This window comes from Alexandromys fortis, unplaced genomic scaffold (assembly GCF_014885135.2).
Source record: "Alexandromys fortis isolate MF-2015 unplaced genomic scaffold, M_Fortis_MF-2015_v1.1 scaffold_312, whole genome shotgun sequence".
Lineage (NCBI taxonomy): Eukaryota > Metazoa > Chordata > Mammalia > Rodentia > Cricetidae > Alexandromys > Alexandromys fortis.
In genome coordinates this window covers 699088-722242 of record NW_026068184.1, presented here as the reverse complement: position 1 = coordinate 722242, position 23155 = coordinate 699088, and the positions used below count along the sequence as shown (strand labels likewise).

General features: G+C 49.8%; 1 protein-coding gene across 1 annotated transcript in view; it reads right to left on the bottom strand.

Moving 5' to 3' along the window:
* The window catches only part of Por (cytochrome p450 oxidoreductase), a 43036-nt gene that overhangs the window by 4317 nt on the left and 15564 nt on the right, over positions 1-23155 (bottom strand). Inside the window, exons 2-6 of the mRNA XM_050129261.1 lie at positions 14340-14531; positions 3754-3802; positions 1561-1689; positions 681-830; positions 87-211 (exon numbers count right to left, since the gene is read on the bottom strand). Of these exons, the coding sequence (XP_049985218.1) occupies positions 87-211; positions 681-830; positions 1561-1689; positions 3754-3802; positions 14340-14518 (632 nt within the window). The 5' untranslated portion in view covers positions 14519-14531. The remainder of the gene's footprint in view (positions 1-86; positions 212-680; positions 831-1560; positions 1690-3753; positions 3803-14339; positions 14532-23155) is intronic.

Sequence of the window (23155 nt, the reverse complement as noted above, 5' to 3'; positions counted from 1 at the left end):
CACCCTTGTGGCTCCCAACCCTGCGCTGGGGGAAAGGTGGCCCCCACTCCAGGCTGGGACCCGTGTACCGAGGGTATGGCACTTACTTCCCATCATCATCACCAAGGCCCAACTCAAAGATGCGCTGGGCGCCAAGTTGCTCCAGTCGCTGGTCCACGTACTTGCCCATGGCATTGAAATGCTCATAGGTCTTGTTCCCAAGGCCGAACACCTGTGGGGACAGCAGGGAGGTTCTGAGGCCAGGCCTTCAGCCTGCCCAGTGGGGTCTGATGACCGTGGGATGCACTGAACCCTGCACTGGGAGCCTGGGCACTATGGGCACTGAGAAGAACACCTGATTACTTTATTCAGGTGACCTGCAGTCCACAGATGGCTCCTTTTATGGCTAGCCTTTACTCCTCAAATCTAAGTGACCAGCTTAGCTGGAGGCTCCAGTCCTCCTTGCTTGGCCAAATTATATTGTTCTGGCCCTCATCCAGTAGCCAATGTCCTGTGCGGCCAGCTGGCAGCATGGGAGATGCTCTGGAAGGGTGAAACTACACTAAAGGAAGGATAAAGCTCTCTGCTGGAAACCCCCTGGCCTGCAAAACGATGATGGGGCAGCTTGCACAGGAGGATCCTAGGGTTCTGGGGAGGTGCCACAGGCCAGTGTGCACCCAAAGGATTCTGTGGAGACTCACAGCAAACTTGACCCCAGTGAGGTCCACATCAGTCTCTTGCAGCCAGTCATAGAAGTCCTGGGCGTTGTCAGTGGGGTCACCCTCACCATACGTGGCCATGCAGAAGACTACCAGGGACTTGTCGATCTCAGGCAAGCTGCTCAGGTCGGCCTAGAAAGACAGGGGTGTCACCGCTGTAGCCTGAGCCCAAGTGGCAGGTGGGAAGGCCTTGGTCCAGGCCGTCTCCCATGCATCTCAGATATATTTAAAAGGAAGTCTGGAGATGGAAGACCTTTGTGGCAGGAGAGCAGAGTGGGTGGAAGAGAAGGAGTGGGCATTGGGAGAGGAGAGGCTCTGAGAAAAGACTCACCTTACAGGGATGTCTTTTCAGTTTGCAGGACGGGAAGGGGGGGATGCTACTGATGAATATGGGAGCCAAAGAGGCAACTCCTGAGCCACACGCTCCTCCCTTCTACCGTGGCCGTTTTGTGCGCTATACAGAGCCACCCCATGTAAGGGAATGGAGGCAGGCAGTACCAGGAGAATAAGCGTGGTGAGTTGGCAGTCGGGGCAAAATGCTCCTGTCCCTAGCTGTTAAGAACATGGCTGGGATCTGTCATATCCTATGCTGGCTTAAGAGGAACAATATTGGCAGGATGGCTTATGGATAAGGAAGGATGCCACTGCCCCTAACTATGGCCTCTGACCACATTCTCAGCTTCTCTTGACCCCTCCGTTGTATCCCCACTCTTCCCACAGCTGTAATGCACAAGGTATTAAGAGCCTCAACATACGGCGGGCTTAGAGCTCTTTGAGATGATCCCACCCAACACCTTCCATAGACAGGGAAGAGGCAGCCTGGGGTCCCTCATATTTGGGCAGCAGGGTGGGGCACACTCACCAAGTCATACTCTTCAGGGTCTGCGGACATGCCCCGCATCCCGTAGCGGTGGGCATCCTTGGACAGTCGGTTAGCAAACTCCTCAGCAGTTCCCGTCTGGGAGCCATAGAATACGATAATGTTCCTTCCCTAGGGGAGCAGGCAGACACACGGGTGAGCGAGTGCCCAGGGCAGAGCAGAGACACAGGGCAGGCCTGGCAAGTGGAGCCCTCGTAAGTCCTCTCTGTCCTGACCTCAGTTCTTCACTGAATCTCTAGGGCTGATGTCTGGCTGTCACAGATGTGATGATGGAAGAGGACATCACCCAAAGGACTCCAGCTGGAGTCATCCAAGTAATGTCACACACATTGCAAGACCATCCTCAGACACTGGAAAAATCACAACCTAATATTGAGTATAAAAAGGCTAGTGCCAGGGGGCTGGAGAGATGGCTCAGCGGTTAAGAGCATTGCCTGCTCTTCCAAAGGTACTGAGTTCAATTCCCAGCAACCACATGGTGGCTCACAACCATCTGTAATGGGGTCTGGTGCCCTCTTCTGGCCTTCAGGCATACACACAGAAAGAATATTGTATACATAATAAATAAATAAATATTTAAAAAAAAAAAAAAGGCTAGTGCCAGGACAGGCTCCAAAGCCACAGAGAAACCCTGTCTCGAAAAACCAAAAAAAAAAAAAAAAAAAAAGGGGCCGGGCGGTGGTGACATACGCCTTTAATCCCAGCACTCGGGAGGCAGAGGCAGACTGATCTCTGGGAGTTCGAGGCCAGCCTGGTCTACAAGAGCTAGTTCCAGGACAGGCTCCAAAGCTACAGAGAAATCTGTCTCAAAAAACAAACAAACAAAAAAAAATGGAAGGGGACTAGGAAAATATGGATTAGCTGATCTCCATCTTGCTTTATGTATGTATATATCAATAAACATAACACACAGTGGATGTGGTCCTTTGGCATTTGTGGGAGTCCATAATCTCCTTCCATACACAGGATACCAAAATCTGCAGGCATCAAGTTTCTTGTACAACACGGTGAGGCAGAGGCTAGAGAGATGGCTCAGTAGTTACGAGCACTTGCTGCTCTTGCAGTTCCCTGCACCCACATCAAGTGGTCCACAACACCCTGTAATTCCAGCTCCAGGGATCAAACTATCTCTGGCCTCAGTGCACACCTACACTCTTGTGCGAAACCCTCCCCCGCATAACTAAAAAATAATAAAAATAAGGCAGGTAATGGCAGTGCATGCCTTTAATCCCAGCACTCAGGAAGCAGAGGCAGATTTTATTTTATTTTTCGAGACAGGGTTTCTATCTGTAGCTTTGGAGCCTGGAACTCATTCTGTAGCCCAGGCTGGCCTCACACTCACAGAGCTCTGCCTGCTTCTGCCTTTTGAGGTGCTGTGATTAAAGTCATACGCCACCACGCCCAGCTTATTTGTATGTGTATGCGTGTGAGCATCATGTGTATTCAGGAGCCACTGGAGGTCAGAGGCACCTGATCTAGAACTGGAGTTACGAATGGTTGTGCGTCACCACGTGGGTGCTGGGAATTGAACCCACTCCTGTGCAAGAGCAGGTGGGCATTCTTACTACTGAGCCATCTCTGGGCTTCAATTTTTAGACGGGTTGTTACTATGGTGGCCCAAGTCGGTGTCAACTTTTGCTTTTCCTGCTTCATCTTTCTTACCGCTGGGATTACAGTTGTACATCATCACACTGGCTTCTAACGTACCAACTGTGTGTGTGTGTGTGTGTGTGTGTGTGTGTGTGTGTGTGTGCAGGGACCTGTGGAAGCCCAAGCACCACACTGGGTGTCCTTCCTCAGCTGCCTTCACTGTTTGGTTTTGAATAAGGCTCCCTCCTCACTGCTCTGGAACTCAGATTAGGCTATGCTTGCTGACCAGGGAGCTTTGGGAGCTGGAAGCATATTCTGCCCAGTCTGGATTTTTATGTGGCTTCTGGGGAATGGACTCAAAATTGTAAATGTTGATAATGGGGGGGGATAGGTTCTTACGTTTTAGTTTAGTCAGACAGTCAAAGTAAAAGCAGAGCCCCTACTGCTGTGATAAGATCAGGATGCCCTTAGCACTAGGGCCTGCTCAGTTCCAACAGCCCTCAGCCCCCCCATCAGGCCCTCTCCTGGGCCCCCTCGGTGCCCACCAAGGCCAGACTCTACTAGGAGCAGAAAGAGGAATCTTACCGTTTTCTTCATCTTTTCCACGAAGCTGCTCTCTTTGACAGATGAAGTCCTGAAAAACAAGACAGTTTGATGGGGGACAGATGCAACTTACAGGATGGGTGTGACAGGCAGTTGGGGGACATTCCACAGGCTAGCCCCTAGTGATGAAGCTAAGAGCGGGACTAGTCAGTCCAATCACTCCTTCGTGTGCCTCAGATCCACCAATGGGCTTACAGAGGACAGCTCTGAGTAATCTGCCAGTGCTCCCTTCCCAGCGTCTGGCCCCTCTCCATCTTCTCTCCCTCTTCTTCCTTTGCCATCACCTCAGGCAAACAGAGCACAAGCTGAAAGAGGCTCCAGCTTCAGCCTGAGACAGTGAGCCAATGGGAAACTCTGTCAGAAAGTGGGGGTGGGGGGCATGCAAAGATAGCTCAACAATTAAGAAGGCCCGATCCACAGTCATGAGGACAAGCGCTTGGACCCAGCAGCACAGAACAAGCTGGGCATCCTGCGCACCAGCCTCTGTCCGCGCACACAGCTGCATACACTTACACAAAACAAATACGTAAGATTTAAAAAGCAGCGTTTATGGAACTCAAGGTGGTGTCTGGTATCCACACACCTGTGCAGCGTGTGCACGCTCATGAACACCCATCCTCATACAGACACACATACAGCTGCTAAAGGAAATAAGGACAGCCAGGTGGTGGTGGCGCACGCCTTTGATCCCAGCACTAGGAAGGCAGAGGCAGGTGGTGGGTGAGTTCAAGACCAGCCTGTTCCAGGACAGCCAAGGGTACACAGAGAAACCATCTTGAAAACAAACAAACAAAAAGGAAGCCCTGAGTAGAGACTGGTGTGAGAGAAGGTCTTCTAGAAAGAAATCCCAGCTCTTGCTTCTCTGGCCAAGTCACTGACTCACTATGCCCTTGTGAGTAGACACACGGACTTGATGTCCCCAGGATTAGCCTGGCCTCCCCTGACTCCTTCCCACAAACCCCTACTGCCCTTCAACACAGAATTTGAGCTTCCCCAGAGCAAGCTTTCCCTGCCTCCCTGCAGCATCAAGGTGACCATCCTCAATAGGGCACAGACATCCATTGAGCACTTCCCACCCCAAATTCAAATCCCTTCCCTTGAGGACTGGCTTTAATAACTAGGAGGTATCTGTGTGTCTGCCTGGCACTTGGCACACAATTCAAGGCTTTCCTACATGGCTGCTCCAGGTCTCCCACCCAGCATCTGGCAGGCAGAGGCAGACAGAGGCCTCTGGGGATATTTCCCACTCCTGACCCTTTCTGGCTGAGTAGCCAGCTCCTGGCTTTTCTCAAAAGACAGATGTTTCCATAGAAGTCACATCTCCAGCTGGGACAGGCAGGGCGGGAACGGGCACTGTGCCAGGAGCCGAGGGTGGGGAGTAGAACATGCCATCTCTGCCTTCAAAGGGCCTGTCCTGTCCTCTGAGCTGGAGCCCGGGAAAATCACAGCAGAGAAGCCACGTCAGAGGCAGAGCTGGCTGCAAGTCTAGGTCCTGTCACCACAAAGCACGTGACATCCTGGTCCTACTGTCTGAAGGGCTCGGCTACTACCGAACTTGATTTCCACAGCATTCCTGAGCCCTTTCAGGCACCTGGAACTTTGGTGCCACTCAAGAGAACAAAGGTCTTGGAACGTGAACAGCTGTCTGGGCTAGTCTGTGTTAGACACCTAACAGCCTAAGGTGGCACAGGGCCAAAGGTGCGATGCTCACTGCCAGAGAGACAGGAAAGGCTAGGCTCCATTCTCTGACAGCAAGTGGCTCTTAAGAGACAGAGCAACAGGCTCCCAAAGGCACAAACTAGCGACGGGGCCTGAGGCTAGTCTCCTGCTGTAGACGAAAGGGGCCAACTCCAGGCCAGCTGGCTCTGGCCATGGTGAGGTGAGCGCCCCAGACAACAGGTTTGCCTGGAGATACTCTCCTTGACCCTGGAGACACAACCATGACACCCAGCACTTCTTGTGGGGGAGGGGAGGTGGCAAGAGGTCAGCCTTAGGTGTTATTCTTCAGCTTTGTCCAGACAAGGTCTCTCACTTGCCTGGAGCTCGCTCACCAAGCAGGTTTGGCTCACTGGGCACCAAGCTCCAGGGATCTGCCCACCCATTGCCTGCCCAGCACTGGGAATACAATCCTGCCTCCATGCCCAGTCTTTTCGCACAGGTTCTGGGGATCAGACTCAGATCCTCACACTCATGTAGCAAGCACTTTACTGGACCATCTCTCGACCCACACTTTGAGGCCCAGCGCCTGCCCCTTGATTAGCTTCGCTTTGGCCCTGGGGGACAAGAAGAACTTTCCGTCTGCTCCCCTCACTTGTTCAGATTCAGCAGGGGCAGTGGCCTCTGGGAAAACAAGAAGTCAGACCCTTTGCTGAACAACTGCACTATGTCCCTCCTGGGCAGCCCTTCTATCCCGGGAGCAGCTCCCAGCCAGCCTAAGGAAGCAGACCTGGTAGCACCTATCCGGGGGTCAGCTGGACCCTAGCCCAGGAAGTTGCCTTTCCCTTTGGCAATGGATGGCAGCCATGAGCCGCCTGTCCACGGGCTACCCACACATCTACACTAGGGCTGGAACTGACCTCAGGGTGGGCTCCTCCGGCGGAGATGAGTATGCACATCCCATGATGCCCCTGTTCCCAACAGGGATTAAGGAAAGAGGAGGGTCCCACACTGAGCTCTGTTGCAGCTGGCTGGGAGCCAACAGAAAGGAAGTTCAGCTCTGTCCATTCTCAGTGTGGTGGAGTAGGCAGCTTGGGCCCAGACACCCCAGAAGTCCTCTCAGAATCCTCCGGCACCTCTGCCTGCCTCTGTCCCCATGAGCTTGTGAACTCTGCAACATCTGGCAGCTCCAGCGGGACTGAGACTGCAGCCTCCCATGATCCCCTGCGGCTGGGGTAACACCCCCCCCCTTCTGTATGGACTGAGGGAAGAACATTTCCACCCCCCCCCACTCAGTCTCCTTGGTAACTGTTTATATCAGAGCCCCGTTCCCCACACCCTCCCCCTTTCCCATTAGGAGAAAAAAGGAAGGAGAACAAAGCTGTCCCAGCCCTGACACAGACTGTGCAGGTTGCAGTAATAAGAACCAAGCCAGCCATCGCTGCTGCCAGAGTCCCGAAAGACTCTGGGGACATCCTGGGCACTACAGGGAGGTATACTTTCCCTTCCTGCCCCATGCAGCGGGGACAGCCAGCACAAGATTTTAAGGAACCCCTCTCTTGGTACCCAGGCATAGACCCCAGAGCCCTGTGCAGGTGGCAGCTGGCCCAGTTGTGGGAGCCCAGATACCACACGGCTCCACAGCCGAGCCTGAAAGGTTCCAATTAGCCCCCCACCCCCATCCCTCCGCTGGGAGCAGGCGCCTCTGAAGTCAGCTGCAGGCCACTAGAGTGGGCAAGAGGAGAGGAAGGGGAGGGGAGAGAAGGGAGGGGAAGCACTGAGTCACTGGGTGAACCCAGATGCCTCAAGGGGGTGCATTTTTATGCTCCTGTCCCAGGCAACGTGGAGAAGCAATTCTGAAAGCCAAGGCAACTCAAATTAAATTTTCTGTGTGGCAGAACTGATCCCTCCTGGGCTATCCCGCTGTTTGCGAGGGACCTGGGAATCTGCTTTTGAACTTGCAGAGCCTGCCTGTCTGGCAACTAATGTCTGCGGGCTGCAGGGTGAACAGGCAGAAAGGGGGGTGAGGATGAGAGTCAGACGGTGGCAGCAGGAGTGGGACAGCAGGCAGGATGGTCAGCCTCTCCTCTGCCTGGGCTGTGCAGAGCTCAGAGAAAAGTGGACAGTTCTCTTCAGGGTCCCACCCTAGGGGAGCTGCTTCAAAGGGAGCTGGGAGACAGCCAAGGGCAGGTGGAGGGTCGACAGAGGCCTCAGGTCAAGGCAGAAAAAGGGCTGGGCCTGGCGGCGGTGCACATCCCTGTGTCTCTCTGATAGCAGCATTTTGGAGGCTGAAGCATGAGGACAGAGTTTAAGGCTAGCCTAGACTACAGAGTAAGTTTGTCTCAAAAAACAAAACAAAACACAAAACCAAAACCAAAACAAAACAAAAAACCCAAAGCTAGGGACGTAGCTCAGTGGGCAGTGTAGCTGACTCCCGGGCACGAAGCCCAGAGATCCCCCCAGCACCAGAGACACGAGACATAGCACAGGGATGGATGGCATGCACACACTTGTAATTCCAGCTCATGAAGGTGGAGACAGGATAAACGGGAGTTCAGGATCATTCTCTGCCCTGGCACACAGCGAAAGATCCTGTCTTTATGGAAGGTGTCATAGGTACTTTACAGAGTTTCGATGTAGTCATGTCAAAGCTTTATTCTGCATACAGGACTGAGGAGAGTTTTCATCAAATTGTACTGTGCTTAAACATATGCCTAAAATAAACTTTTCAAGGTCAGACTCCCTAAGTTTGAACCAACCCTAGCTACTTCAGGATTCAGGACTTGAGCTGAATAAACTAAATAAACAAAATAAGTAAACAAACCCTTTCCTGCCAAGTTCCTTCTGGTCGCCCGTCTCATCACTATGAAACAGTGTAGACAGTCATGAATGACTTTCTAGCAGTTATCCTGAGACAGGCCGCATCTGGAGGGTCAACAGGAAGGGCAGATCCACTTGATCGGAGAGTAGAAAAGTGCAGGTGACCTCAACAGGCGGCACAGAGGTCCCGGACCTATGCTTGCAGACGGACCTCTTCAAACCACTTCTGGGTCATGCATGGTGCCCTGCCTACCCTTCACATGGTAGCTCCCTCCTAAAATGTCTTTCTCTCACTCTTAAAATAAGTTTTTGGATGTATTTTAGTGTTTTATATGTATGAGTGTTTTACCTGCATATATCTGTGTACCGTGTGTGCCTGGTGTCCTCCAAGGTCAGAATAAGGCATCGAGGCCCCTGGGACTGTGAGTCACCACGTGGATGCTGGGAATCGAACTCAGGTCCTCTGCAAGAGCAGAGAGTCACATGCACGCGCGCGCACACACACACCGCAGCCACGCCTTTCTCTCTGAGGAATACATCTGTGTTTCTAGTTTTGTGCTCACTGGTGCAAGGACATCTGTACAGAAAGGGTGGCCCTGACTGGAAGTGGAAAGAACCCCCTTATGCTCCATCTGCTGACGTGCCAAGATAAAGACAGACGTAAGAGTTGCCTGCAGCCTTGACTCTGGGCAGTGCTGCGATTTCAAAGGCAGGCAATCCCAAAATAAAGGAAATAAAGGTCACTTGAGGAAACAAGAGTCTTTGCGGCTTTTCTAAACAAGCCCCAAGAGGGCACAACTGGCCAAATCCAGATTGTAGGAAACTGAAACAACAGGCTGGAGTTTCTTTCACATAAGTGTTGCAAGGGAGGGACAGGAAGCCAAGAACTCCTGGAATGGATGCTGTGTTTAGGAAAAGTTGCCGTTCTTAAACAAGCAGCACTAGGGCTCTACCTCGAGCTACAAGGCTGGGAGTGGGGCATTTTGGGCTGATGGGACATGGGTGACTGTGATACTGATTGCATAACTGTACATGTGTCAAGACTCAAACATGGGGCTGGCAAGATGACTCAGTGGGTAAAGGCACTTGCTGTCAAGCCTGATGACCTGAGTTCAATCCCCAGGACCCGTGTGTATAGTTAAAAAGGGTTTTAGAACAGGGTGTGACTCAATGGTCGAGCACTTTCTGAGTATTCATAAGAATCTGGGTTCCATCCCTAGCACTGGAAGAAAAACAAGGAGGATTTTATTATGCACAAATTATAACTGAATATACCCGACTCCTCTCCACAAAGAGAAAAGAATATAATGTGTTATCAATCGCAATAAATGACTTTTAAGATAATGAGTTAAAAAATGTCCAACCTAAAAATCTAATGGCAAAGCTCTGATCAACCAATCAAGGATGAGAACAAATGTCCTGATGAAGTCCAGGGAGACAACAGTGGGTAAAGTGCTTGCCTGCCACCGAGCCTCAACTGTTCAGTCCCTGGGATGCACGTGGTGAAGGGAGAGCGCTGGTTGCTGGAAGCTGTCCTCCGAGCTCTAGGCATCAATGCTAGGATTAGCGCGATTGTGTAGCCATGCCTGACTTTCTTTATACTGGTCCTGGGGACCCTATCTCGGGGTCCCATGATTGCACATCACTTTAACCCTCTGAGCCATCGGGATTCCGGGTATGTGGCACCACACTTGGCCTAACTTCTAATTGGCTTTTACCCTTTCCCTTAGTCCCTATTCTCTTCTCTCCAGCCATGCCCCACCCCTACTGCTTTTGAAGATGTCAGAGTCTGAACTCCGGCTTTCCCTCAATCCACAGTCCTAACAAGCCCTACCCAATGTTCCAGGGGGATCCCCAAACTCTTCCTCTCACTCTCCTCAAACCTGCTCTAGCCTGCATGTCAAAGCAAACACCCTCCTATCTATTCTAGGCACCGAGAGTCCAATCATCAACTTTCATTATGTTCTCCTCAAGGGCAGCCTCTCCTGGGACAGTATCACCCCCCAGGGAACCACACCCTGAAATGGTTTCTCCAACCTCTTCCTGCCCTTGCCCCCCCACTGCCTTCCCTATTACCTGGATGCAGCCATTGTGAAATCAGGGTTGGTCATTGTGCCACTCCCATAACCCTCTGGTATCTGGTCCCAACCTGCCCTTCTAACTATACTTCCCACACTCCCCTGCCGCTCCCCAAACCACCCCAACACCTCCATCTATGGACACCATCACTGCTGCCCAAATCCTGCTCTGCTTCTGGAGCTAGATTCATGTTGCAGCCCTTTCTAGAACCCTTTTCTCACCCCGAGTCAAAACCAATCCCTATGTCTTAGGCTCCCTAACTATGTACACCTTTGACCCCAGGACAGTGTACCCCAGAGGATCTATGTACAGGGCTACAGCTGTTCTGTTCTGGTGCTTTTGCACAGATGTTTATGACTGTGAGCCAAGACTGCACCAAGCATCCACCACCTCCACCTTCTCTTTGTACCAGACAGCCTGGGATAGGCTACACGCTCCATTCTGTGGTGGGTACCTCTCGCAGCAGGAATTCTGCCCAAGAAGAGTTCAAGTGAAAATTCAGGGCAGTGCACCCTCTCTCAGCTCCAGGAGGGGTAAACTTTCTGCCAGTGATGCCAACCTGGCCCAAGAAAGTAGGTATTTCCAGGCTCTGGTATCTTTATTGGGCACACATGGTCAGTGGCACCCGGGACAGTGTTCAGAGGTTCAGGGAGCTAGCTACATTTAGACTTGTGGGAGGGCCGCAGAGGTTTAAACTCCCAGGGAGAGTTACCTGGGTACCCAGGGGCACCTCCTGACTTGTATACCTCTCTGTGTTTGGAGTGCTTGCTGGCCAGATTGCAGCTGGCTCGTTATTTTGGCTTGTGTAAACATCCACACCCTTGGGGCTAGGGATGCAATTCAGTCTGAAGAGCATTTGCTGTATCTGCACAAAGCTGCCCGCCACCCTTTCGGTGCTGAGTATCACATAAATCAGGCGAGGTGGTGCACAACCGTAATGCCAGCACAGGGTGGGTGGAGGCAGAAAGACCAGAATCCAACACAGCAAGCCTGGCTACGTGAGACTTGCCCTCAAAAGATAAGTAAGATCAGACATGACTCACGAGTAAAAGCGCCTGCTGATGAGCCTAATGGCCCTAGGACCCCCATGACGGAAGGAGAGAACTGACTCCTGCATGCTGTTCTCTGCACCATGGCACATATCTACACACACACACACACACACACACACACACACACACACACACACACACTCATACATAACCTAAGCTCAATGGTTTCATGCTCCATAGCATAGCACGCAACCCCCTATTAAGACCTTCAAAGACTTTATGACATCATTTCTAGAAGTCACCAGAAGCCATGATAAGAATATAATGGTATGCTGGGGAGGGGAAGGGAACCTTTAATTCCAATACTTGGAAGGCAGCGGCAGGTGAATCTCTATGAGTTCGAGGCCAGCCTGGTCTATGGAGTTACAGGACAGCTAAACTCTGTATCAAAAAAACTAAAATAAATAAGTAAGTAACTAAGTAAGCAAAGCATGAAAGAGCAGGGGACACATGCCTTTGATCCCAGAAATGTTCGGAGACAGAGAAGATCACTGTGAGTTTGAGGCTAGTATGGGTTACATTGTAAGACCCTGTCTCAAAAACAAACAAACAAAAAAACCCAAAAACTCAGACCAAAAACCAGCCAGCCATATAAATCTCTACTTCCTAAACGCTGGGATTAAAGGCATGTGTCACCTTGCCTAGAGACTGTGAACTCTTGTTCTTCCTACCTCCATCTCTCAAGTGCTGGGATTACCGGTGTGCACCACCCATCAAGGCTGGCAACTTTTGGTTTTTGAGACAGGGTCTTGCTGAAGTTGCTTAGGTTGGCCCTGACCTCGCTCTGTAGCTGAAGCTATCCCCTGAAAAACATTCTGCATCTCATATTCTTTCTTGTGGAGCAGTGGAACCTCCATTTTACAGATGGTGGAACAAGGCCAGCTTGGAGGGTGGGACCAGGCTACTGGTCCCTTTATCTCCAGGTGGGCACATTTTCATCACAAACAATGCTCCCACCCCAAGAAGGTACCCAGGGCCAGCCCAGGCTGGAGAGACTGGATTCCAGTTCGCCAGTTCCTCCCTTAGTCCCCTTAGCCTAGGTGTGGCTCTACCCTCAGGACAGGGTCCTGAATTCTTATGCTGAGGGAAACCCTTTCCTGTCCTCCAGGAATGTGTCTCCCAGTCGCACTCCAAAGTTGCCCAGCCACCAGGCTGGGAGGACAGCTAAGGGTGCAGCGCAGGGGCCTGCTTAGATGAGGCACCCTGGGGTATTTTAGAACCTGCTTCTACAAAGTCCTGTCCATCACCCTTGCCTCTCAGCTGTTCTTTGCTTCTGTTTGACACATGATCTCATGTAGCCCAGGCTGGCCTCCATCTTGTTGTATAGCTGATCCTTCTGCACCCATCTCCCGAGTGCGGGGACTAGAGATGTGCTCCAGGCTTTTGACTTCTTATTTTAAAATTACATTTATTCCTAGTGTGTGTGTCTTTGTGTGTGTGTGTGTGTGTGTGTGTGTGTGTGAGAGAGAGAGAGAGAGAGAGAGAGAGAGAGAGAGAGAGAGAGAGAGAGAGAGAGTGGTGCACGAGCAAAATGCACTTGTGGCAGCCAGAGGACAGCGACAGAGCCAGTTCTGTCCTTCTACCATGTGGGTCCTAGGAACAGAACTCAGGTTGCCAGCCTTCCTTGCAAGCAAGCGCCTTTACCCAGTGAGCTGTTTTCCTGAGTCTGTTTGATGTTTTTGAGGCAAGCTCTCTGCTAAGTTGTGCAGGTAAGAAGCCTTCAGCTTACTCTGTAGATGAGGTGACTCCCTTGCCTTCATCTCTTGACTGGTTGCTACAGGTCTGGGCTTTGAGGCTTGGCCACCACGTTCAGATATCTTACTGCCCAGCCCAGTGATGGTGACAATAAGCAGGTGACGATGAAGTGGGGAGGCAGCTCCAGGTCCCACAGCTTGTTCACAGCAGCAGATGGTGGGACACGGGCCAGGCCACTGATCACTTCCTCTTCAGTAGGACACACTTTCACCACAAGCACCGTCCTGCCTCCACCCACAACGCATCCTGACTAGCTGGATTCCAACTCACTTGCCCTTCCTGTGTCCCCAGCCTCCAGTGTAACCCAACCTGCAGGATAGGATTCAAGCTCCCGTGCAGAGGCAAGTCTTAGGATGTGTCGCTTAGCCTAGCTCGGCTAGTTTTTAGTCATCAGGCCCTGGGCCTGTCACTGCTAAGGGCGAGGAGGGAAGGGGCAGAAGGTGAACACCCAAACAATGCGTATTAAGGCACTGCGTAAACTCCTTTCTACAAAGTACTTTTCACACTCTCAATAAAGTACTTTCTTTTCTTCTGGTTTTGTTTTTGATTTTTGGGGGGTATAGACTCAGACAGCTTAGGCTTGCACAAAGCTTAGCATGACCTTGAACTCCTAACCCCCCTGTCTCCACTTGATTGCTTGGGCTGCAGGCCTCAGATTCTTATGCCATCCCAGTGGTCCTTAGGATGCCTGGCTCAAACTACACTCACACTCCAACACTAACACATGTAGCAGCAGAGAGAACTCAGGCCCCGTGGGTCAATTCACGCCATGACCTCATCAAGTGTTCAAAGAGCCCAGGAGAGTGGCTCTCTGAGCCACTAAGCAGACCAGGAAACAGAGAGGGAAAGGTTCAATGTCTCTGCAGTTGGCCCAGCAAGAGACTATAAACTCAGTGAAGTCAGGAATCTACTTCAGCTACAACCACACATATTGGAAGGGCTTGGGAAACAGTGGGCAAAGACGTCAGGAGGCATTGGCTCAGGAAATCACTGATGGAGAAGGTAAGACCGAATCCAGTTCTGCTTTGTTTTCCCACGTGTATGTGTCTGATGTATGTCTATTACTAAAGAAGACTTAAAGCATCATCTACCTGTAGGGTCACACCCCAAATTCAAACCCCAAATAGGGAACAGCCAAGAAGGACAAAGTGCCAAAGATGCCCAGCAAACGGGGTGGCCAAGGGGACTCTGAGGGACACCACTCACGTTGTTTGGATCTTGCTGAACTCTGGCACCTCTTCTTTCTTCTTTCTAAAGATGAACCAGTAGGTCAGGACCCCCACGATGAGAGAAAACAGAACCATGTCCGTCGTACTGAAAAGAGACACTTCTTCGGCCACTGCCTCAGTCATGGTGGCACTGGTGTCTTTGTAAGAGTCCCCCATATCAGTGACAGAACTGTCAGGAGAGAGAAATGGCAGGTATCAGTGAGGAGGGGTAGAGTGGCCTTGGGGCTGGCAGAAGTGCCCATCTGAACTCTTCAGCGTGAGGGCTGCATGGGCTGACTCAGCAAGGTTTCAGTCCAGCAGCTACAGCCTAGGAAAGAGCCAACACCGAAACCACCTTGATGGTGTCAGCTCTGCACAGGGTAGGATGAGCCCCTTAGCCAACAACGAGAATGGAAGTCATGGGGTCACAGTGTCCCTGAGCACCTCCAACCCTGTAGGAAACATGGAGAGCCTTGTGCTCACAGTTTAGCACCAAGGGAACCAGGAAGGCTAAACACACCAGTTGTCTCATCAAAGGGAAAGATTTGGATTTTGCCCAGAAGGCTGTGGACGGATGTAATGACCTGGGGACCTCTGTGCTATGTGTATGGACAGGGCACACTGGCTCCCCTGGATCGATCTACAGTATTATCCTTCTGGAGACCCTTATCATGGGCATTGTTTACCTTGAGCCTGCTCCCTTAGTTTAAATCTAAAGAACCTATCTTTATGGAAGACGTCACTTGTAGTTTACAAAAGTGTAAATATAATCGTGTCTTAAGCTTTGTTGAGCACATGGATTGAGTTAATTATCACCATACTTTCTTCCAAACTGTATTCTGCTTAAAATAAGCTGCCTGAAGTTTGAACCAACACCAGCTACTGAGTGGTGCTGAACCATATTCTCTTGCCTTCCCTGGATTGACACTGTGCTGGTCATGCTGTTTGCACAGACCCCAGCAGAGAGATGGCTCCTTTACTGCAAAGGCTGGGCGGTGGAAGAAGAGAATGGACTCCTGAAAGCTGCCCTCTGACCCTACATGGGTGCTTTAGCAGACATCCACTCATACACAAATAAAGATAAACTTCTAAAGCCATGTATGGTGGCAATCCCCGTGCTGGGGAGATGAAAGGCAAGAGGACTCCTGGGCTCGCTGGCCAGGCAGCCTGCCCTAATTGTTGAGCTCCAGGCTAATGAGAGGCCATGTTTCAAAATCAGGAGTTGGCTTTCTGAGGAACAATTCTTAAGGTTGTTCTCTCGTGTACACACACACACACACACAGAGTCAACCCAGCAAATACTATAATATCTTGGTGTCATGAGACAGGCTCAAAACACTTCCATGGTCTGTTGGACAAAATCACCTCCCTGAAAACCTATGAGATACTAAAATGCTGGCTTTTGGTATCATTGTAAAATAGAGAACCATCTCTGCATTACACAGGAAGTCATCCATCATTGCCAAGAGAACGAAATGCTGTTCAGGGGACCCCGAGGGAGAGGCCAACTGGAAAGGCGGCCCTGGCATCTCCTGCACCCTGCCCTCCATGTCTTAGTCTCCATCCTCACTCTGCAGTAAGCCACAATCTTAAGGAAGTCTTCCTCATTCTCAGTCCTGGGGAGACACTGGGCTTGGCTGGCCTTTTTCCAGCATGGAGAGCTGGCAGGTAGGTGGAGCTGATCTGGGGCACAGCTGAACAGCATGAGGCCCTGAACCGGGAGCAGGCACGCCTTCTATTTCCCCACAGTCCTGTGACTCAGCCAGAAATGCCTGAGTCACAGCTCTGCAACTCAGGCCCTCTGAAGTGGCTTCCGGTCAGCTTCCGTTTGCTGTCAGAGCCTCAAGGAAAACACTGGATCAGCCTCAATCTGAGGTTATCTGTTCTTTCATTCTACAGCCCACTGGAACCAGCCTCCTCCTCAGATTTTACACACGCTTTTCCAACAGAGCGACTTCTATCCTGACATGTCCTCACCGGGTGGTGCTGGGATTAGAACCCGGGGCTTCCCACGTAGTAGATAAGTGCTCTACCACTGAGCCACATCTCCAGTCCCTCGCTGGGATTCTAGGCAGGCTCTAAGGCTGAACACAGCTCAGTAGGGAGTTCCACTGCGGTGCTGTAGGGCTGTACTTCTAGACCACGCCCCCAGCCTTCATCCTCTGGTATCTGACACTAAAGGACAAATTTAACTCTGCTGTCCTCAAGAACACTGTATTAAATATTTCAACCACACTACATATTCAGGGCTGGTTGTGTCTGTCCAACCTTGTCTTCGTCTTTGACAAGCCCACGCACCTTCTGTCAAATGCTCACAAAATCAGACCAAGAGGCGTTTAGGCCCTGCTTTGAGGGAGGATTCTAGGAAAATCTGTCTCACAGAATTGGGATGAAACAGACATTTGGAGCCAGCTGCAGCCAACAAAGGTCTGCTTGGGGTTGAGATGCTAACACAGAGAAAGAAGCCTGCACTTGTACCCCTCTGAGAAGCAGCAGGCAGTGTTGATAACCCAGACCCCCGCTTTCCAGAAAGGTAGACAGATGCTCACAATGCCAAGTCACAAGGCTGACCGCACAGCTCTAAAACGGAGGTGCCTTCCTTGTGGGCAGTTCTGAAGATGGCAGAGTGTTGGAACACAGGAACACTGGTATACCCCTAAGCCCCCAAATCACATTCAGCCCACCGAGAGGGGCTTCTGATGGTCAGACTACTCCCTACATAGAGGTCCTTTTATTATTTTTTTCATGTTTATTTTTTAACAATGTAGCTCAGGCTGGCTCCAAAGGTAAGATCCTCCTACCTCAGGCTCTTGAATGCTGGAGTTACAGATGTGTACCACCATACCTGGAGTGACCGAATACCAATGGCCAACTCGACAGTGTTCAGAATCACCATGGAAACAAATCTCTGGACAAATCTGTGAGGAAGCTCCTAGATAAGGTTAGACCAGGCTGGCCTCAAACTTACAGAGATCCACCTGCCTCTGCCTCCTGAGTGCTGGGATTAAAGGTCTGTCCCACTACCACCACCTGGTAGAATATATGGTCTTGACTCTGAACTCAGGAGAAGTAGCCAGGATTGGTGGTGCAGCTGTGTTGACTCACTGAGCTATTTCAATCAACATTCACTAACATGAATAGCCAATAATTAGGCTGTCCAACTTGTCTACCCTTCCCTGGAGCGGAGTTGCCATCTTTGCCTTTCTAGGTTTGTGGAAACTGGCCAGCTGGTGAAAGGAGGAAGATTAATGATCAAGCCAAAATGTGTGGTTAACCCTCTGAAGTTGTAGGTTCCATGTCTGTGATTCAGCCGACCTCAGAAAATTAATCCAGGTGTGATGACGGCTCATGCCTTCTACCCTAGCAAGGAGATGCAAGCGATCTCTGAATGCAAGGCAGATAGCCCAATTATTGCCTATTCATGCTAGTGGACGCTGGTGGGGGCTTCGCCAGTTTCCTAAAGAGTCTAAGAGGCAAAAACACAAGGGCTCAGGCCCTTGAAACACCTCAGTGGGTAAAGGCACTTGCTGCCAATCTTAGAGACCTGAGTACGATTCCTAGGACCCACATGATAGACGAGGCCTGGTTCCTGCAGGTTGTCCTCTGATCTCCAGATCTGTACTGTCACACAAACAAACTGATATACTAGAAATGAATTTAAAATTTTGGTGTTGTTGTTTTGAGACAAGGTCTTCCTCTATGCTGTTCTGGCTGTCCTAGAACTCGCTCTGTAGACCAGGCTGGCCTCGACCTCACAGAGATCCACCAGCCTCTGCCTGCCTCCCAAGTGCTGGGATTAGAAGATGTTTTTTGTTTGCTAGATTTTTTTTTTTAATACCGAAAAGATTCTTTCTCCAGAGACTGTTATGACACTGGAGCACCAGGTAGGTCATCCTCCATCCTCCACTGAGCATTTTTGCAGCTTCCAGTTAGTAGACAAGACTCAGGCAACCCCGCACTCAATGCAGGACGAGTCAGTCACTTGTACAAAAACAGTAAAGAGAGAAGCAAGCAGCATTGTCTGGTGCAGAACAGTGGTCACTATAAATAGCCTAGTGGCAGTCATTAGCAATCACATATGCCTAGACAAGGGACCCGGTGTCTACCCTACTGTTTCAGGGAGGAAAGAGGGTCCGACTGCTCAGCTCACAAAACTCTGCCAAGGTCTGGAGGCTTCCAGAGGGCTGAAAACTTTAAGGAAACAAATCACACTATTGCCTAATAAACAGTTCCCCTGCCAAAGGCTCTCAGAAAAACTGTTCCTCAAGGCAATCTGCCTCCAAGGGTGACTGGGAGCTGTGACCAGGCTATCCAGCGAGGCTGGCATCTGAACCCATGTGCTGTTGGTATGGATTTCTTTGGGTTGGGGCTTTTAGAATCAGTTATAGTAGCTGGAGGTTTTTGTTTGTTTCTTTGGTTTGATTTGGTTTTTCAAGACAGGATTTCTCTGTGTAACAGCCTTGGCTGTCCTGGAACTCACACTAAAGACCAGGCTGGCTTTGAACTCACAGAAATCCGCTTGCCTCTGCCTCCCGAGTGGGAGAAAAAGGTGTGCGCCAGCACCACCCACTCTAGTAGCTTTTTCTTTTCTTTTTTTCTTTCTTCATTGTTTTTTATTATTAAATTTTTTTAATATAATTTTTTATTGAAAAAAAAATTTCCGCCTCCTCCCCGCCTCCCATTTCCCTCCCCGACTCCCTTTCTAGTATCTTTTTCAATGTCAGTTTATATCATTTGCTACATTGGGGTTCTTTTTAATCAAGACTTTACTGAACTTTTTCCTTCTTCCCTCCCTCCCTCCCCCCTTCCTTCCTTCCTTCCTTCCTTCCTTCCTTCCTTCCTTCCTCCCTCCCTCCCTCCCTCCCTTCCTCCTTCCTTCCTTCCTGCCCTAACCTCTCTCTTCTGCTTCTGGGTTAAGTCCTATTTTTTTTAATGCATGTATATATGTATATGCACATGCAATGTGGCAGCAGGCACCTGCCAGTCCAGAAGCAGTGTAAGATTCCCCTGGAGCTGATGTTACTGGCTGATGTGGGTGCAAGCACTCTTTTTTTTAAAATTATTTATTTATTCATTAAAGATTTCTGACTCTTCCCCGCCACCGCCTCCCATTTCCCTCCCCCTCCCCCAAGGGTGCAAGCACTCTTGAAATGAGCCTTCTCTCCAGTTCCCTTAAAGACTTATTCTTGCTCCCACAAGACTCTTAGGCTCCCTCCACCAACATAAATCCAGTTTTCCTCTTGTTCAGACCAGAGAGTCTAAGGTTCTATCTTCAGGCTCACTGACTGACTATTCAACTCCTCTCTGTAGCTCAGTGGTGAGGATAGAATGAACCAGTTCTACTTAGTTTTAATTGTCCTGCTAACCTAGCCTATAGCCATCTGAGAGGAAAGCCTTCATTGAGGAACTGTTTAGATCAGATTGGCCCCTGGGCACAGCAATGGGAAACAGTCTTGATTGCTGATTGATAGGAGAGAGCCTAGCCCGCTGTGGTTGTGGTTCTCTTGGCAGTTGGCTATAGAAGAAAGATAGCTAAGCATAAGCAAGCAATTGAGCCAGGAAGCAGTGTTCTTCTTCCAGGTCTCTGCTCCGGCTTCCTGCCTGAGTTCCTGCCCTGACTTCTGTCAATGTTGGGCTGTGTGTGTGAACTGTGAGGTAAAATGAACGCTGTCCTCCCCTAAGCTGCCTCTGTTTGGAGAGTTTTACCACAGCAGCAGAAACATGGGCAGAGCCAAAGGGTCTCATGCACACCAGGCAACTGTCATCCCCAGTCCTTTTTTCCTTTGTTTTTTGAATGTCTCATGTAGCCCAGGCTGGCCTCAAGTTCAGTATGTAGCTGAGACTAGCCCCAAATACACCTGGCTCCCTCCGTCATTTTCACCAGTTCTACAATCTGTTTGGTTCTTTTTTATACTTTGTGTTATCCTCCTGTTGGCATTTGCCTATTATCTTCTCTCGTTCAAGTTCAGCTTTTCCTGGTTCTTGGATACGGTGATTTTAAAAAAAAAATCTTATCATGAATTAAAAACAAAACAAAACAGGGTCTCAAGTTAGGCAGTGGAACCTTTAATCCCAGCACTTGGCAGACAGAACTAGGCTGTGTCTGTAAGTTCAAGGACAGCCTTAGACACATTTTCCAAGTTTGTGAAACAGGCTGTGATTATCACGCCCTTCCTGTCAGCAAGCACTGCTCTCAGAGTGTTTAGGCTGCGATGCCACCATCATGGCGATCAACACAGTGCTCTAGAGGCTCTCTCAACTTCACCACTGTCCATCCGGTCTACAGATCTCAGAACCAGGAGCTGAATACCAGCCTGTCCCTCTCTGCAGCAGCTTAACAACACGGCATGGGCTAGTTTAGCGTAGCCTAGGCTGGCTTTGAACTTCTGGTCTTCCTCTGCCTTTTGGGTGCTGGGATCAAAAGCGTGAGATGTCTTGTTTATGTGGTGCTGGGGACTGAGTCCAGAGCTTCTTGCACGCTTGGCAAGTCCTCTGCCATCTGAGCTGCGCACGCAGCACTGGTCTGGTTATTTTGTGCTGTGTCCGATGGAGATCTCTCTGAATGACTGGCTTCAGCAACTTTAGTAAACACTGAATGGCTCTGGAAAGTTGTTTTTGATGTAAACTTGATTTTTTTTTTTCTGAGATATGTTTTCTCTGTACAGCCCTTGGCTGTCCTGGAACTTACTCTCTAGACCAGGCTGGCCTCAAACTCAGAGATCCACCTGCCTCTACCTTGTGAGTGCTGGAATTAAATGTGTATGCCACTATGCGTGACCTTGATTTTTTTTAAACAATATTAATCTAAAATTACCTGTGAAGATTATATTGCACTAAAGTCAATCAAACAAAACAAAAAATGGTATAAATTGTAAGTAATGTCAAATTGTTTTTATACAATTTCTGGAGAGCCAAGAGTGAGGCTGGCAGTGGTGGTGCATGCCTTTAATCTCAGCACTTGGGAGGCAGTGGCAAGTAGATATCTCTGAGTCAGTCTGGTCTACAAAGTGGGACTATTACACAAAGAAACCCTGTCTCGAAGAACTAGGGGGGAAAAAAAGGAGTAAACCGTGAAATGAAATCTCCATTCCATTTAAAAGAACAATAATGCCCCCACACATATACATCCTCCCCAACAAACAAACAAAAACTGGGCTGGAGAGATGACTCAGCAGTTAAGAGCACTGGCTCCTCTTCCAGAGGATCAGGTTCAATTCCCAGCACCCACATGGCAGCTCACAACCATCTGTAACTCCAGTTCCAAGGGATCTGACACCCTCAAACAGACATGCAAGCAAAAAAAAAAAAAAAAAAAAAAACCCAACAAAAACAAACAAACAACCTCCCCCCAAAAAACAGTGCACATAAAATAGGAATAATTTTAAAATGTCAAAAACAACAACAAAAATTCTCTCTTCTTCTGAGCTCAAACCAGAGTTTGACAAGAGTTCTCAGATCCAGACATGAGCACAAAGAAAACTCCTCTTTTTTGTTAGGAATGGAACCCAGGGCCTGTGACAAGCACTGTGTCACTCAGCCACCCCTCCAATCACTCACTGGGGAATTCTAGGCAAATGTGTACTGAGTGACAACCCCTAGTCCAGGAAGGTCCCACATTAAAAAAATCCACTTGATTATACAACTGATGACTTTCTTATAATGTCTCATTGGAAGCGACTGATCACCTGAAATTCAAAATAGGCAAATACCAAGATGACAATCTAGGTGTGTATGTGTGTGTGTGTGTGTGGGGGGGGTGATGGTGCACACCAAACACTGCCAGAGGCCAACCTGGACTGCATAGCAAGTTCCAGGCTAGCTGGGGCTATCTGCCCCTTTACTGACAGACCAGGAAGCACAAACTCGTCAGACTGGTTGGAATATGGTAAGAGTTGAGTGAGGAGCCAGAGGCAGATTTGTGGGCGGGAAGGACAGGGGTAGACTTGAGCTTTAACAAAAGTCTAAGGCCAGACCGAGGGACCTTAGAGGTCTTAGAGCCCCAAGGAAACAGGAGAACTGGGTGAGCAGGGTCCAGATGAGAAGTTCACTGCAGGAAGTTCTGTGTCTATAGCTCCTGTGCCAATCCTGCCTGGACTTGACTTTAGCATCCCAGAGAACGTTTTTTAGCCAAGTGACCAATGGTGGCCTTTCCCCCACATAACAGGGCTTAATTTGGAACCGTATGACTGACACGTGGCTAAAGGGGAAGGTGGCCACCAGAGGCACCAGTGAAGGCATGCATGACTTAGCAGAAATCAGTCTTTGTCCACACATGCAGTTAACCAAGCCCAGAAAAAGGGGTGGTCTAGGGCTGGTGGTGTGGCTCAGTAAGTAGAGCACTTGCCTAGGGTAAAGGAAGCCCTTGGTCCCATCCCTAGCACTGCATAAGCCCAGCATGTGGTGTACACCTGTAATAATAGCAAAACTCAGGAGGTGGAGGCAGGAGGATATCTGGGAGTTTGAGGCTAGCCTGGTCTACACAGTGAATCCCAAGCCAGCCAGGGCTACAAAAAGAGACCCTGTCTCAAAAAGCAAGCAAACAAACAAACAAAACAAAAAAAAATATAAAACAAAGCCTGGCAGTAGTGATGCACGCCTTTAATTGCAGCACTTGAGAGGCAAAGGCAGGCAAAGCTCTGTGAGTTCGAGGCCAGTCTAGTCTGTAGAGTGAGTTCCAGGACAGACAGGGCCAGTGAGAGAAACCCTGTCTTAAAAAACAACCAAACAAACAAATAAGCAAACAAAACAAAAAACAAATGAAAAGTGCTACGTATGGTTGTCTGCGCTTGTAATCTCAGCACAGGGTGCTCCCTG